Source organism: Eumetopias jubatus, unplaced genomic scaffold, assembly GCF_037043125.1.
Source record: "Eumetopias jubatus isolate StellerSeaLion01/CBP00866 unplaced genomic scaffold, mEumJub1_p1.0 scaffold_4, whole genome shotgun sequence".
NCBI classification, from domain to species: Eukaryota; Metazoa; Chordata; class Mammalia; order Carnivora; family Otariidae; genus Eumetopias; species Eumetopias jubatus.
The window spans coordinates 85,173,074-85,187,883 of NW_028274810.1; the positions used below are offsets into that span (position 1 = coordinate 85,173,074).

General features: G+C 51.0%; 1 protein-coding gene across 1 annotated transcript in view; it reads right to left on the minus strand.

The window, feature by feature from the left end:
- Positions 1–14,810, minus strand: part of PTPRU (protein tyrosine phosphatase receptor type U) — a 77,084-nt gene that overhangs the window by 12,509 nt on the left and 49,765 nt on the right. Inside the window, exons 16-19 of the mRNA XM_028114028.2 lie at positions 7,761–7,951; positions 6,929–7,004; positions 6,371–6,447; positions 440–476 (exon numbers count right to left, since the gene is read on the minus strand). Of these exons, the coding sequence (XP_027969829.1) occupies positions 440–476; positions 6,371–6,447; positions 6,929–7,004; positions 7,761–7,951 (381 nt within the window). The remainder of the gene's footprint in view (positions 1–439; positions 477–6,370; positions 6,448–6,928; positions 7,005–7,760; positions 7,952–14,810) is intronic.

Sequence of the window (14,810 nt, forward strand, 5' to 3'; positions counted from 1 at the left end):
AGAGGGCCTGGCTGGCCGGAGACCCCAATCATCCTGAGTGAAACCCAGGAGGTAGAGCCGGAGGGCTAGATCCTCAGTCTACAGCCCAAGTCTCCCAGAGGAATGGACAAATGAACAGTTGGGGGCAAAGACAGCCAGAGGAACCCAGGCAGCCCCCAGAGCCAGAGGCACCATCCACACTTGGGCAGGACTGAGCTTGCCTATCCTTCTGCATGCACCACCTCAGAGACAGACGGCCGAGGGAACTACAGATGCACTGAGCACATCGGGGAGACACGAACACAAAGAGGGGCAGAGACTGGCGGCCAGAAGCCGCAGCCAGACAGTGGGACTCAGGCAGAGAGACAGCAGGGAGGCAGACAGGGAGCCGAGCAGGCCAGAGGGAAGGCAGCAGGGCAGACGGCATTCAGCGCACGGGCGCGGGCACAGGTGCAGGTACCTTGAGTGGCTATGAAGTGGTTTGACCTGTGGTAACCCTGGAACAGGAGAAGAGGCTGCAGTGAGACCCCAGGAGCGGCCCCTCACTCCCTCCGATCTCACATCCTCTGCCCCCCTCCCACGTGCAGCACGCTCACTCACGGCCACCTGCCCGCCCTCTTCCCTGGGGCCTCCGCACCAGGGGAGGGGGGACCTGTCCTCCCAGTAAGGACGGAAGAGCAGCTGGGACACCAGTGTCTTGGGTCCAAACCCATCTTTGCTGTGTGACTCCACAGAGGACACAACTCCTATATGGACCTAAAGGGTCTCCCCACCCATAAACTGGGGGGATTAGCCACAGTCAGCTTATCGCCCGGCTGTGTGGATACAAATAAAGTCCACGGTGATCCTGCCCAGGTTACCAGGGGGTCCCCGGACCCCAGGCTGGGTCTCATCAGCCATCCCAGCCCCCGCGGGGCAACCAGGGGGGCAGTGCCCCCTCCCCACTACATGTCACCCAGAGCTTGAGGGACCCAGGGGCCCAGATGAAGGCTTCAGGTCGGAAGCAAGCGAACACATGGGTTACTCATGGCCCTCAGATAAAATGGTTTTTAAATAATAATCATTTTTGAGATTATGATCTCAATTATGATCCCTATTATGATCACATACTGTGCTAAGCACTTTACCTACATGATCTCCCACAAAAGAGAGGGCAAGAGCTACTTCATCCTCCATCCCCAGAGCCCTCAGGCTGCAAAGGGGACCCAGCCAGCCCCAACTCCCACCCTGGGGCCACAGCCAGTCCTGCCATCCTGCCCGCACACTGGCACCCAGGGCACCCCTGCGGGCACCACGGGAGAGGTAAAAGTGCAGCAGCATTGACACAAGAGAAAACAATCAAGTTCACGCCCCCAACCCAGCTCCCCACGCCTCGGTCAGACTGCCAGGGTTCAAGTCCCAGCTCTACCTCTCGCTAGCCATGAGCCCACAGGCAGAGCCCTTTATTTCTCTAGGCCTCGATTTTCACATCTACATCTACATCTACAAAATGGGAACGATTACGGTATTTACCTCCTTGGGCTGTTGTGAGGAGTCAACAAAGTAACATACCGTCAAGGGTCTGTCGCCACGGCCAGCACAGGGTTGGCACTTGGTCAACGGTACCTATTATTACTGCCACCACTTTCAAGTTCAAAGAGTAGCCCCGGAGATTCCAACAGTATGGCTGTCAAGAACTCCTCGGGCAGAGGGTGCTTTACTCCAGGGGTTAAGAATCTGCGCTGGGGAGTCAGGTTGATGTGGGTTCCTATCGCAGCTCTACAGAGCAGCTAAGTGACTCCGGCCACATTATAAAAGGGCACTCCTCGGTCTTTAACGTACATCCGCAGCTCCTAGGGATCTTGTTAAAAGGGAGATCAGACTCAGAAGGTCTGGCATGGGGCCCAGGATTGCGCCTTTCCAACCAGCTCCCGGGGGGACCAGTGCTGGACCTGAAAACACACTGGAGTGGCCAGACTCTCAGCCTCCCGAGCCTCTGCTCTGCTCCCTTCTGCAATGTAGGGGTAACAGTGAGACACACACAGCTCAGAGATTCTGCTGTATACCCGCACACCGTGCCCAAAGCCCAGTTCCAGTTACCAACAGTGAAGAGCGTCCCAGAGCCACTGGGCCCTCACTGGCAGAACTGCTCCGAGCTGGCCTAACCCCCAGCCACTGTCTCTGTCTCAGGTCCTCAGCTGAGCTGCTGGGCAAATGGGGTCCCAGGGGAAGGCCCAGCAAAGGCGAGGCCAGGGCAGCCCTCCCACCTCCAGTGCTGGTCAAGCGGGAAACAGGCTCCCCCACCTAGAACCAGCTGGCCTGAGAATCCCACATGAGAGCAAGCGTCTCTTTGGATTCATCTAGCCCTCTCTCTCCGGTGCCTGGCCCAGGGCCAGCACCCAAGCTAGTCAGCAAATACAGTCCACAGCGAAACGAGTTTTTAACAGATCACCCTCCCTATCTGCATATTAAAGTCTTCATGCATAGGTGCATTCCTGCACAATTAGAGAACACTACAATGGAAAATGGAAAATGATTAGGTGTGAAAGGAAGGCAAGCAGATCGATTACCTCGAGCACACCCACTTTAGAGCATCTGAGAGCACACTGGTCCTCACCTCCCAGGCATCGCCATGTTCTGGGCACATCCCCACACCTGCCTGGAGCCTCTGCCTGGGTGGCGCTGGGGGACTGACCACTTGCATCATGGACAAGCACCCCAGGGCCTCCTGGTGCTCCCCCACAGGGAGAGAACCAGAGTCTAGTATGAGCGTCAAGGGCTCACATGGGGCTTGTGCCCCAGCTCCACGCAGCCATGAGCAAGTCACTGAAATTTCCTAAGGCTCGGTCATCTCACCTGCCAAATGTCGGTCCCTACTGCTCAGAGTATGGGAAAGATGAAATGATGTGCCTAACATGTTGGCACAGAGCCAGGCGCCCAGCCAATGATACTCTTGTTAACTGGCATTTGAAGATGGATTAAAGCCAAGTCTTCTATGGCCACTGAAGAGTGTTGAGGAGGAACCAAGTGCGTTGTACGGAGACTGACATAAAGAAATGTACCTGTATTCATCGCCTCCTCATGGGGGCGCCACCACTGAGTATATCCACCCATTTCATGGGCCTATTATTCCATTTAAATTTGGGAACTTTACAAACTGTTGAAGCACACTCACAATAAGGGGGGGTGATATCTGGGAACATATCTGGGATAACTGGTCATCTCCAGCAGCTGTGACTGTGGGGACCTTTCATTTCGTACATACAGAAATGTGTATATTTCTGCATTGTCTGAAAGTTTGATAATGAACTGTATTTTTGCAATCTTTAAAAAACAAGAAGTATTTTTTAAAGGAGATAGAAAGATACCCACAAAATAGCGAACAATCCCATCCATCAGGCATCAAATATTATAAAAATAATATTCAGTTCACCCTTGAACAACATGGGGGTTTGGGGCGCTGACCTCCTGGGGAAGTTGAAAATCCACGCATAACTTTTGGCTCCCCCAAAACTTAACTACTAATAGCCTGGTTGGCTGGAAGCCTTACTGAGAATATGAACAGTCAAGTAACACATATTTTGTATATTATATGGTATTATATATTGTATTCTCATAACAAAGTGAGCTAGAGGAAAAAAATATTAATAAAATCATAAGGAAGAGAAAATACATTTATAATTTATAAGTAAAAAATAAATAAAATACAAATAAAAATATAAACATAAAATATAAATAAAAATAAATTTAATAAAATAAAAAATAATTTATTTATTTAAAAAAAAATCCACAAGAAAGGGAACAGTGCAGTTCAAACTCAGGCTGCTCGAAGGTCAAATGTGTATTAAAAACCAAATTAGGGGCGCCTGGGTGGCTCAGTCGGTTAAGCGGCTGCCTTCGGCTCAGGTCATGATCCCAGGGTCCTGGGATCGAGCCCCATGTCCGGCTCCCTCCTCGGCGGAGAGCCTGCTTCTCCCTCTCCCTCTGCCTGCCACTCTGCCTACTTGTGCTCTCTATCTCTCTGTCAAATAAATAAATAAAATCTTTAAAAAAAAAACAAACAAATTAAAGCATCACTGGATGAATAGGACTTTTTAAAAATATTCCTAGAAGGCCCAGAGATGGCACAATTTTTAGAGATAAAATACCCAAACTGCTCCCCTAAAATAAAACGTTCAAAGGAGGGCTAAATTGAGGGCAAAGTAATTAGGGTTGAGTTTCAAGCAAACTGACCACAAGGGGACTTGAACACCAGAGAAACTAGTTTTAAGGGGACTGGCGGGGCCGTCCTCGCTTCCTTCAAGACCCTGACCCCCCCAGCAGCAGCGATGGGGCACCCACAGAGCAGCCTCCCCCCCTCCCGGCCCTCCCAGGGCCCCACAGAAGGTACAGCTAGTGAGACTCACTGGGCGTGGGGAGCTGGGGCACAAAGGTGACAGAAGGTGGCGGCCAGTGAAGGGGGCCTGTGGAAGCCCCCCAACCCTGATGCCCCATCTCAGGGCAGTGGAGGAGGGGACGGAATGGTTTACGAGGGGGGTAGTGTCGGATCTGCAGCCCCAGGCGGCCCCCGGCCAGGCCGCTGAAGTGGACAGTTGGCGTTGGGCACACGAGCGGAAGAGAAGGAGCACAGAGACAGAGAGAGAAAGGCAGCCAGAGGCCATGAGAGAGTCTGAGGTACAGCTGGGTGAGAAGGCAGGCGAGGGAGGAGACGGGGAGAGAGATACTTACTTCACGGTTTATCCGAATCTTAATGATGCCAGTGAGGGAACAGTACAAAGCAAAAGAGACAGATATTAGGCCAGAGGCAGATGGAGGTGGACGGAGCACAGGAGTGGCCAGGATGGGCGATGTGAGGAGGGGAGGCAGCGCAGAGACGGGCGCCGGGCTGGGCCGGAGAGCGGGGAGTGGTGTGAGCCGGCGGGGGGCCCGTGGGGGAGCCAACCGGGACACTGAGGAGACCCAGAAGAGGCCCCCGTCATCGAAGTCGCCCGAGTCTGAGAGGCCAGGCCCAGCCCGTACCCCAGTCAAGGGAGAGCATGGGAGGTGAGGGATAAGGCAAGGAATTCTGGGAAATATGGGGTAGCATATTTTCTGGCCCCCAGGAGGTGAAGAAGAGGGAGAGGTCTCCCACGCCACTGACTATGCCGCTGACCTTCCTCCTCCCTCACTCCTGCTGCTCCCTATTCCCAGCCTTTCCTCTCCAGCCACCCAGAGCCGGCTCAAGCCCCCACCTCCATGCAGCCCGCCAAGGCTAGCCCTGGCGTACCACTAACTTGCTGTGTGACACTGGGAAAATCATTCCTCGTGTCTGGCCTGTGCTTTCCCAGCTCATCTGAAATGACTTTACTTGTAGATATGTTTGTGTGTCTCCCCGACTGGAAGCCATACATTCAAGGAAAGCAGGGATGGTGCCTATGTTGTTCACTGCTCTATCTCTGTTGCCCACCATGACGCCTGGCACATGGTAGATGCTCAAAATAGATCTGATAAACAAACAAATGATTCTCTCCCGAACCTGGCTTGCTGTCAGAGTGGGAGAGTCTGCCCTGGGTCCCTGGGCCCTGCCCCATCTTGCCCTTGTCCACACCTGGGGAGCAGATTCATCACCTCTTCACACCTGAGCCCGGGCCTCCTGGATGCCTGCCCTGCCCCTAGCCCCTTGCTCTGGTCCATCCGGGCCCAGCTGCTGCACCGCATGGCAGGAGAGCCTTGTGGTTAGCAGCAAAGGCTTGGGAGACACAGACAGGCTGAGATCTGAGCCCCTTTTTGCCCACTCACTAGCTCTGTGACCTCGGACGAGTAGCTCCACCTCTCAGAGTCTGTCTCCTCACCTGCAAAGTGAGGTCGCGATACTAACTACCTCGTAGCATGATTTTAGGGATTATGTAAAATGAAATCTTTGATATAAAGTGCTTAGCACAGCGCTTGGCACACAGTACCTGCTCAATAAACATGAGTTGTTATTCTTCAAGTGCCGCTCTGCTCACAGTCCGAACACTTGCAGCAACTCCCACCCGGACCCCTAGGGAAAAGCCCCACCTCCTCCGCCTGCCATCTGAGGCCTTCGAAGTCCAGCCCCTGCCTGCCTGCAGCCTTCCTATGAGTCATTCGAATCCCAGCTCCAAGCCTCTCGGTCCCTCAGTGAGAGGGGCTCCTTCCTCAACTCCAGGCCTAGCTGTCTGCCCACTCCCCTTCTTTCTGCTTCACGGAAGCCCCTCCTCTGTCCGCCCTGCAGGAAGTTTTCCTGATGGCTTTCGTCTGCCCTCCCCTCCTCTGAGCTCCCTGGCACTGACTGCAGGAGGTGGGGGCGCTATGAACCCCCGCATATTCCCTGCCAGGTCGCTGGCCTGCCTGGGCACTGTGCCTGGAGCAGGCGGGGCCGGGCCCGCAGAGATGAAGGCGAGGCACTCACGTCTATGTAGTTGGCGTTAATGTAGTCGGCATCGGGGCCTCCCATCATCGGGGGCAGTTTCACTCGGTGTCGATCATCTGGAAACACAAAGCGGGGGGCCATGGGGTGGGCAGGGACTGAGCTGAGGAGCGCAGAGCTAGGGCAATGAGGGGAAGCTTCCAGAAGGCCAGAGGTACGGCTCAGGCAGGAGAGCCAGGGAATCTCGAGGCTCAGGGCTGACCAGGAGGCTCTCAGCACCAGAGGGGGCAAGACAGGCCAGGGGTTAGAACCTGGGCTGCGGCACCAAAGGAGGCCCAAGATCATTTGCTACTCAGGTGAGTATGACCTTGAGCAGGGAGCTTAACCTCCCAAGCCTCAGTTTCCTTACCTGTAAACTGGGGGTTATATGTCCCACACCACTGGGTTATTGAGAGAAGTAAGTAAAATAATAGGTGTGATAATCAGCACATGGCTTGGCGTGTGGGAGGCCCTCAGTAGTGGTCACTCCGGCTGTTCTTCACCCCCAGCCAGTTCCCTCCCACCCATGGCCCCAGACCCAGGCCTTTCCCCAGGACTCACAGGCAGGCGCAGGCTCTTGCCGGCTGCCCTTGACCTTGTCTTTCTTCTTTGTGGCATCCCAGCCTTCAAAGAAGCTCTGCCAGAAGGGAAAGTAAAGGGGTAGTCAGCGGGGCAAGGAAACCCCTCCCCTCATAAGACCCCATCCCCAACAGGATGGGAGTGGGACCACAGATAAGGGCCAAACTCAGGGTTCAACTTGGAGCCCGAGATCAAGTCACCATATATCCCTTTATCAGCAAGGGACTAAGTTCAAAACCAAGCAGTGTGAGGGGGAGGAAGAGAGAAAAGCAGCCGGTGGGGGGGGGGGGGGGCGTCGGGTCAGAGTTCACAGACACTTCAGAATGAGGGTCAGGTTTAGGGTAAATCCAGGTTTGAGTTGGGAAGAAGGTAAAAGTGAAGGTCAAATTAAGATTAGAATAAGGTGGTGTCAGAGTTCAGATGGAGGGAGGATGAGATTCGAATCAGAGATCCAATGGAATTTAGGATGAGAGTCAGGGTCCAAGTCAAGACTGGGTGTTAGGTTAGAGGTCAGGGTCCATCATGGTGGCCAGAGTCATATTAGGGAGAAGATGGGGATCATGATCAGGGTCTAGATGGAGACTGAGAGAAGACTGAAGGTCAGATTTCAAGTCAGGATCAGGAGGAGTGTGAGAAACCAGGTCAGTCTGTGATTGGGGTCAAGGTAAAAAAAAAAAATTAGGTTGAGTTAGGGTCTGTCAGAGCAAAGGTCCATCCAGGGTGAGGCTGAGGGTTGCCCAGGGTCAGGGTCCACAGCATGCAGGAGCCCGGCGAGGCCCTGGCGAGGGGTCCTGGCTGGACCGGGGCCCCGCACCTCGTACTCCTGCTTGAAGCCATAGCCCTCGGCCGTCTTCATCTGGTTGATGTGCTGCAGGAGGTCGGCCACACGCACCGCAGGATGCAGCTGGCCCGTGTGATATGGGGAGCCCTTCCGGCCACAGGGACGCCGCGGTGAGCCCCCCAGCAAGCTGCTGGCCTCAGTGACCCCGGCACTGCGCTGGTCTCCTGCAGTCAGAGAGAGGAAAGGGGGTTCCTGACGCACACAGCGTCCCAGACGGACTCGGGGTGGGGGAGGGGTGCATGGCCAACATGGAGGTTGTTCCCCGGGGCCAAGCAGCCTGGCTGGGCCCACCCGGTGCGCCCCTGGGCGAGTCCCTTCCCTTCTGCATCTGTTTTTCCATCTGTAACATGAGCAGGTTGGGCCACGTGCTCTCTGGGGGCCCTTCCGGCCCAGCCCTTCTGGCCCTGCTGCAATCCTGGGGTCCCCTGACTCCATCCTGTCGCTCCCCAGCCTGGACCACCCCTCTGTGACTTCACCGCACTGCCTGCAGGGGGCAGCGCTCAGCAGAGCCCAAGAGAGCCCCTCCCTTTCCAGAGAACAATCTGGAGCAATTGGCAACTCCTAGTAATTACCCCCATTCAAAGACAAGCAAATCCCGAAATTAGCTGCTGCCACCACCCCCTCCACAGATTAACGGGAGGCACCTGAATAGCAGCATTTCTCCTGTGCAAGCATTTCCATTGTCAGCCTGTGCGGCAGCCTCAGCCAATTGGGGATCAGGTCAGAGGTTCCCAGTGACACACACACACACACACACACACACACACACACACACACACACACACGGAAAACTATCCCCTCCCTCCAGGCCCACCTGCTCCCTGCTCTTCTGGTCAGCATCCCCAAGGACATCCCACCCTGGTCCCCCAGATCAGGCCCTGGGACGGGGCAAAGTGCCCCACTCAGTCACACTGGTCCTGGACACTCGCCCTCATACACTGAACACCCATTTCTCTCGTCCTGTCCTGGGTACGATGCAGGGGCTCAGTCAAGACCAGCCCTTCACATTTCTCACAGCTCTTCTCTGCCCAGGTCCCAGCTGGCAGGGGCAGGTGGGGAAACCCCCAGTGGGGCCCAGGTGCCAGCCCCCTCCCTTCCCACCACCTCCAACACCCTTCTCCTTCTGCTTTTGCCTGGTGCACTCCTAACCATCCTTCAGATCTTAGCCGGAATCAGCCTTCTTAGGGAACCTTCTCCGGTACCTGGCCTCTGACTCCTACTCATGGCTGACAGACAAAATGAATTCACAACATCAGGACAGACTCCTGGCTGCTCAACTCCCCCAGACTCCAAGCCCTGGCTCTTCAAACCAGGGGGACTTCTGTACCCTGCTTGGGTTCCCTGTGCCATGGTTTAAAAACCGCCTCCAGGCAGACAGGCAGTGTGATGATGCAGCCCACCTCATCTGCTTCTCTTCTCTGGGGAATCAGTCCTGAGCTACCATTCACCCAATGTCTGAAGACAAATCCTTCACATTTGCTCCAGATTTTCAAGTTACTTGCAGCTGGAGGGCAAGTCATGTGCCAGTTACACCACTGTGGTTAGATACCCCAAGCCTTTAATTCTTCAGATGGAGAAACTGAGGCCCAAAGAGAGGCTTGCCTAATGCAGTGGTTGCAAAAGTGCATTCCAGAAAACACAGATCACGGCAGATGACTAAGTGCTACTCCATTAAAAGGGAGAAGAGAAGGGGGATGAGGAGGGGTTCTCTGTTTTAAAGGAATCTGTGAAATTCTGGTTGAAACCAAAAGAAGTATGTTTTTCCCCCTATGAGATCTCCCAGGGCTTCCTACAAATTAGTGTGCATTTTCAATCTCCAAGAGATGAGTAGAAACAGCGATGTTTCACCACCATCTCTCAACACGGAGAGCTTTTTTTGTTTGTTTCAGGAAACATCCTCAGGGGAACACAGGGATGATTGTGGTGATTAAGACACAGGCCCTGGAGTCAGACAGGCCTGAGATCAAATCCCAGCTCTTCATGGGACCCTGGGGATGTTACTTACTCTCCCTAAACCTCCCTCTTCATGTATCAAGTGAAGACAAAAACTGTTACTCTCCCATATGATGATATAAATATTAAATAAGATAATGCATATAAAGCACCCAGCCCAGTGCCCGGCACGTATCAAGCACTTGCAAATGGGGCTGTGGACATAACTAGTCCCAGAAAGCCAGGGCAGTTGGCTGACCAGAGGGTCAGCCTGGTCCTTCTCCACTGCAGGATCCTGGTTCAGGACCCGACAATTCTGAAGAGCATCTACAATAAATACACAAGGGCAAAGATTTCAAGACAAAGGATATCTGCTGATTCGACACACTGGGAGACAGAGAGGTCCTAGTGCTTTTCATGGAAGCCATGCCGACAGCTCCCTGGAGGGCTCTCCAGGTGGAGAAAGGGACAAAGGAGGGTGTGGGGAGTCCAACAGCCCATCCCTGATGACCTGAAGGGTCAGTCCTGATGCAGCCTCACAGGTACACACAGAATCAGCTTACAATGGCTGAAGACAAGCAAAAAATCCCACCTGGTCGGGGTCCTGATGGGAAGCCAAAGCCAAATCTTGGGCTTCTGCCTGAGCCCAAGAGGGATATAAGATGTTATACAAAGACCACCAGAAGGGGCGCCTGGGTGGCTCAGTTGGTTAAGTGTCTGCCTTCGGCTCGGGTCATGGTCCTGGGGTCCTGGGATGGAGCCCCGCGTCGGGCTCCCTGCTCGGTGGGGAGTCGGCTTCTCCCTCTCCCTCTGCCCCACCCCCGCCACCCCCCATGCTCTATCTCTCTAGCGCTGTCTCTCTCTCTCTCTCTCAAGTAAATAAAATCTTTAAAAAAACAAAAAACGAAACAAAGACCACCAGAAGATAACCGGGTGATGAGCAGTGACATTGCCAAGAGGCTCTTCTACTTCCTGAGCCCAGAGAAGACAGGTCTCTACTCTCCTTGTGCGATGTGAGAGATGTGAGACACACACTCTCCCCCCTACCCCACCCCCACCCCAAGGACCAGCTTGGAGGAAGAGAGGAAAGAAGGTGAGTGCCAGCCCTCAGCTTCAAGACTGCCACCCGGGGATTCTTCCAGGCTCTCCCCAGCTCCATCGTGATTGTGGGACATCTGCAAGTAACCACCAGAGAGCTGAGGTTTGGGGAGGGAGGGCTGAGGCCCAGAGGGAAAAAACACTGGGTCTGGAGTCAGACCCAAATTCAAATTCTGAGTCAAGTCACTTGACCTCTCTGGGCCTCAGTTTCCCCACCTGAAAATGAAAAGATGGGCCCTTTACCCGATTCCCACCCACCTCAGACGAAGACAGGCTCCCAGTTATATGATCTAGGAGCACTCCAGACTTTTCCTTCCCTAGTGCAATTAGGAAATAACTTTAAAGAAACATAGCTTGTAATAATAGCTAATACTATCTTACATATCAAGTACTTTCATATGCCTGGCATGATACTTAAGTCACTTAATCCTTAGACTAGTCCTATGATTTAAGCATTATTGTCATGCCCTATCCAAATGAGGAAACCAAGACCCACAAGGGGTGAGTTACTTAGTCATTAAGCAGCAGCACCAGGATTCAAACCCAGGCCCATTCGACTCTGGGGCCCTGTTGTCTACCCTACTTTCCCTGTCTTTTTCTTCCTGATAAAGGAGAGTGTGTGGTGAGGAAAAGAACCTAGCACTTATATGACAAACCATTCGGCGGGCAGAACCCACTGGCACCAACAGAGGTCAAGAGCTCCAGATGGACAGGGCTCAGAAAGGATTGAGGGTTTTCACAGGCTGGATTTCAGACACAGTGGGGGACCCATTCCCACATGCTGGGAACATCCCAGCCACCTTCCTCACGGCCAGCCTGCCACCATTTACTCAGCGTGGTAAGTCCCCGTTGTAAAAGACTGAGGATGCAGCCAAGTCACCTTGGCTTTCTGTTCCCCACCACCCAAATCGAGGTTCCTCTGTTTGGAAAGCAACGAAGGAAGTGGAGGCGGGGGCGTAGGGTGTGGGGAGAGAAAAGGGGCGGACCCACGGCCCCAGTCTCCTGACCACACCACCACCATAGCCTGCACCGTGCCCATGGTTACGCCTCACCAGCAGCCACATCTTGTCCAGCCCAGCCCAAACCCTGACCACCTCTGCCCAAAGGCACTTCTTCTCAAAACTCCTACAGCACTAGTTGCTTCCACCATCCCCATGGCAATTAGCCTGGGGCTGACTTCCCTTGGCCAGGTCTCCCCAGCTGTCAGCGAGGGGGCTGGGGGCAGAGCCCGGGGATCCTGCCTCTCTGGGTCTCTCCAGAGGACTCAGCAGCAAGGCAGGCGCCCACACTGCCCCCACCTCCCACTCTCCCCACCGACCGCTGGAGTTTCCCGCCCAATCATACATCTCCGTGTGCTCCCTCACCCGTGCATGCCCTTCCTTTCCCATCTCTGCCTGTCCAAATCCTGCCCATGCCTCACTCGAGGCAGCTCTTTGCAACTCAGAAAGACCTGCATTTAAATCCTGGCTCTGCCACTTTCTGCCTGTTTGACAAGTGACTTCCCCACTCTGAGCCTCTCTGTTTCCTCTCTGCTTCCTCATTTGTAAGATGAGTTGATAATGGCTACCGTGTTGGGCGGGGGGGTGAAAATTTAATGAGGAAGACCACAAAGACAACATGATAAATAAGGGCATGTCAGTGAATTTTAAAACCTAAATGAAACGGACAAATTCCTAGACAAATAATAACTTACTACAAGTGGCTTGAAAAAAAAATAGAAAGTCTCAATAGTCCTCTACTCCTTTAAATAAATTGAATTAAAAGTTTAAAATTTTTCCATGAAGAAAACAACAGGAAGAGATTGTTTTATAGGTGAATTCCACCAAACTCTCAAGGTGTCAGTTATTCCAATCTTTCATAATAAAGAAAAAAGAGAAGAAACCTCAGTGCATTTTACAAGACTAATAGAATCTTGATACCAAAAACCAGACAAGGATAGGACAAAAAAGAGAAAATCATGGGCCAATCCCACTCTTGAATATAGCTTTGAAATCTTGAACAATATTATACCTATACTGAAATCCAAAAAGACATAAAAAATATAATGCATCATGACCAAGCTGATTTTACCCCAGGCATTGAAGGTTATTTTAACTTTAGAAAATCTGAAAATGTCACTCCCCTCATTAACAACTATATATACATATGCACATATATATATATACACATATATATGTGAGTGTGTGTGTGTATATATATATATATATACGTATTTATATATATAAAATACTGCAGAAAAAGCATTTGGTAAGTTTAATGCTCATATAAATAAAACCTCTTAGCAAACCAAAAACTGAAAAGAATTTTAACCTGATAAAACATTTCTACCAAAAACTGTAGCAAACTTCATTCTCAGTGTTTAATGTCAGAAGCATTCTTTTTAAATCCAAGAAAACAAGACAAGGATTCCTGCTATTACCACTTCCATCCAATCCAGTGCTGGAGGTCCCATCCAGTGCCACTCAGAAAGACAAGAAAAAAAAGGAAGGGAAGTGAGACAGAAGAAACAGAATTGTTTGTATTTACAGATCCTCCGATCATACTCAGAAAACCTGAAAGATTCTACAGATAAATGAAAATTAGTAAGTAAGGGTATCAAGGACTAGGGATATAAGATCAATATATATACATAAAAAATCAACTATGTTTCTCTATATGAGCAACAATTAGAAATGTTATATTTTAAAAGTGTACCATTTGTGTTGGGAAACTGGACATCCACATGCAGAAAAAAGTGGAGTTGGACCCTTACCTCACACCATATACAGAAGTTAACACAAACTAGATCAAAGACCTCAATGTAAGACCTAACACTATAAAACTCTTTGAAGAGGGCCACCTGGGTGGCTCAGTTGGTTGAGTGTCCATCCAACTCTTGATTTTGGTTCAGATCATGATCTCAGGGTCATGAGCTTGAGCCCCATATCGGTCTCTGCACGGAGCATGGAGCCTGCTTGAGATTCTCTCTCCCTCTCCCACTGCCCCTCCTCCACCCCACTCATGTGCTCTCTGTCTCTATAAAAAGATAATAATTGTTTTAAAAAGATAAAAAAAAAAACTGTTAGAAGAAAAGGCAAAAACCTCATGACATTGGTTGGATTTGACAAATGATTTCTTGGCTACGACACCAAAAGCACAGACAATAAGAGATAAAAATAGACAAACTGGACCTCATGAAAACTTTTTAAATTTTGTGCACCGAAAGACACAATCCACAAAGTAAAAAGGCAATCCACCGAAGAGGAAAAAATATTTGCAAATCATATATCCGATAAGGGGTTAATATCTAGAGTACAGAGAGAACTCCTAAAACTCTACAGCAAAAAAAAAAACCAAACAAACACAAAAAAAAAACAATTCAAAAATGGGCAAAGGGCCTGAAGAGATATTTCTGCAAATACGATACACAAATAGCACACACACACAACGTGACATCATTCATCATTAGAGAAATGTAGATCCAAACTTCAGTGAGATACTACCTCACACCCACTGGAATGGCTACTATCAAAAAAAAAAAAAAAAAAAAAACCCAGAAAATAACCAGTGTTATAAGGATGTGGAGCCCCTATGCACGGTTGGAAGGAAAGCCAGACGGTACAGCCACTGTGGAAAACAGTATGGTGGTTGCTCAGAAAATTAAAAATAGAATTACCATATGATGCAGCCATTCCTCTGGATATGTACCCAAAAGAACTGAATCAGGGTCTTAAACAGATATGTGTACACCCATGTGCATAGCAGCCTTCCTCACGATAACTAAAACATGGAAGCAACCTAAGCGTCCATGGGTGGATGAATGAATCAGCAAAACGTGGTACATACATGCCATGGAATATTCATCAGCCTTAAAAAGGAAGAAAATTTTGAAAGATGCTCGAAGATGAAAGAAGCTTGAAAACATTCAGCTTAAGTGATACAAGCCAGTCACAAAAGGACAAATGCTCTATGATTCCATGTATACGAGATAATTAGAGTAGTCAAATTCACAGA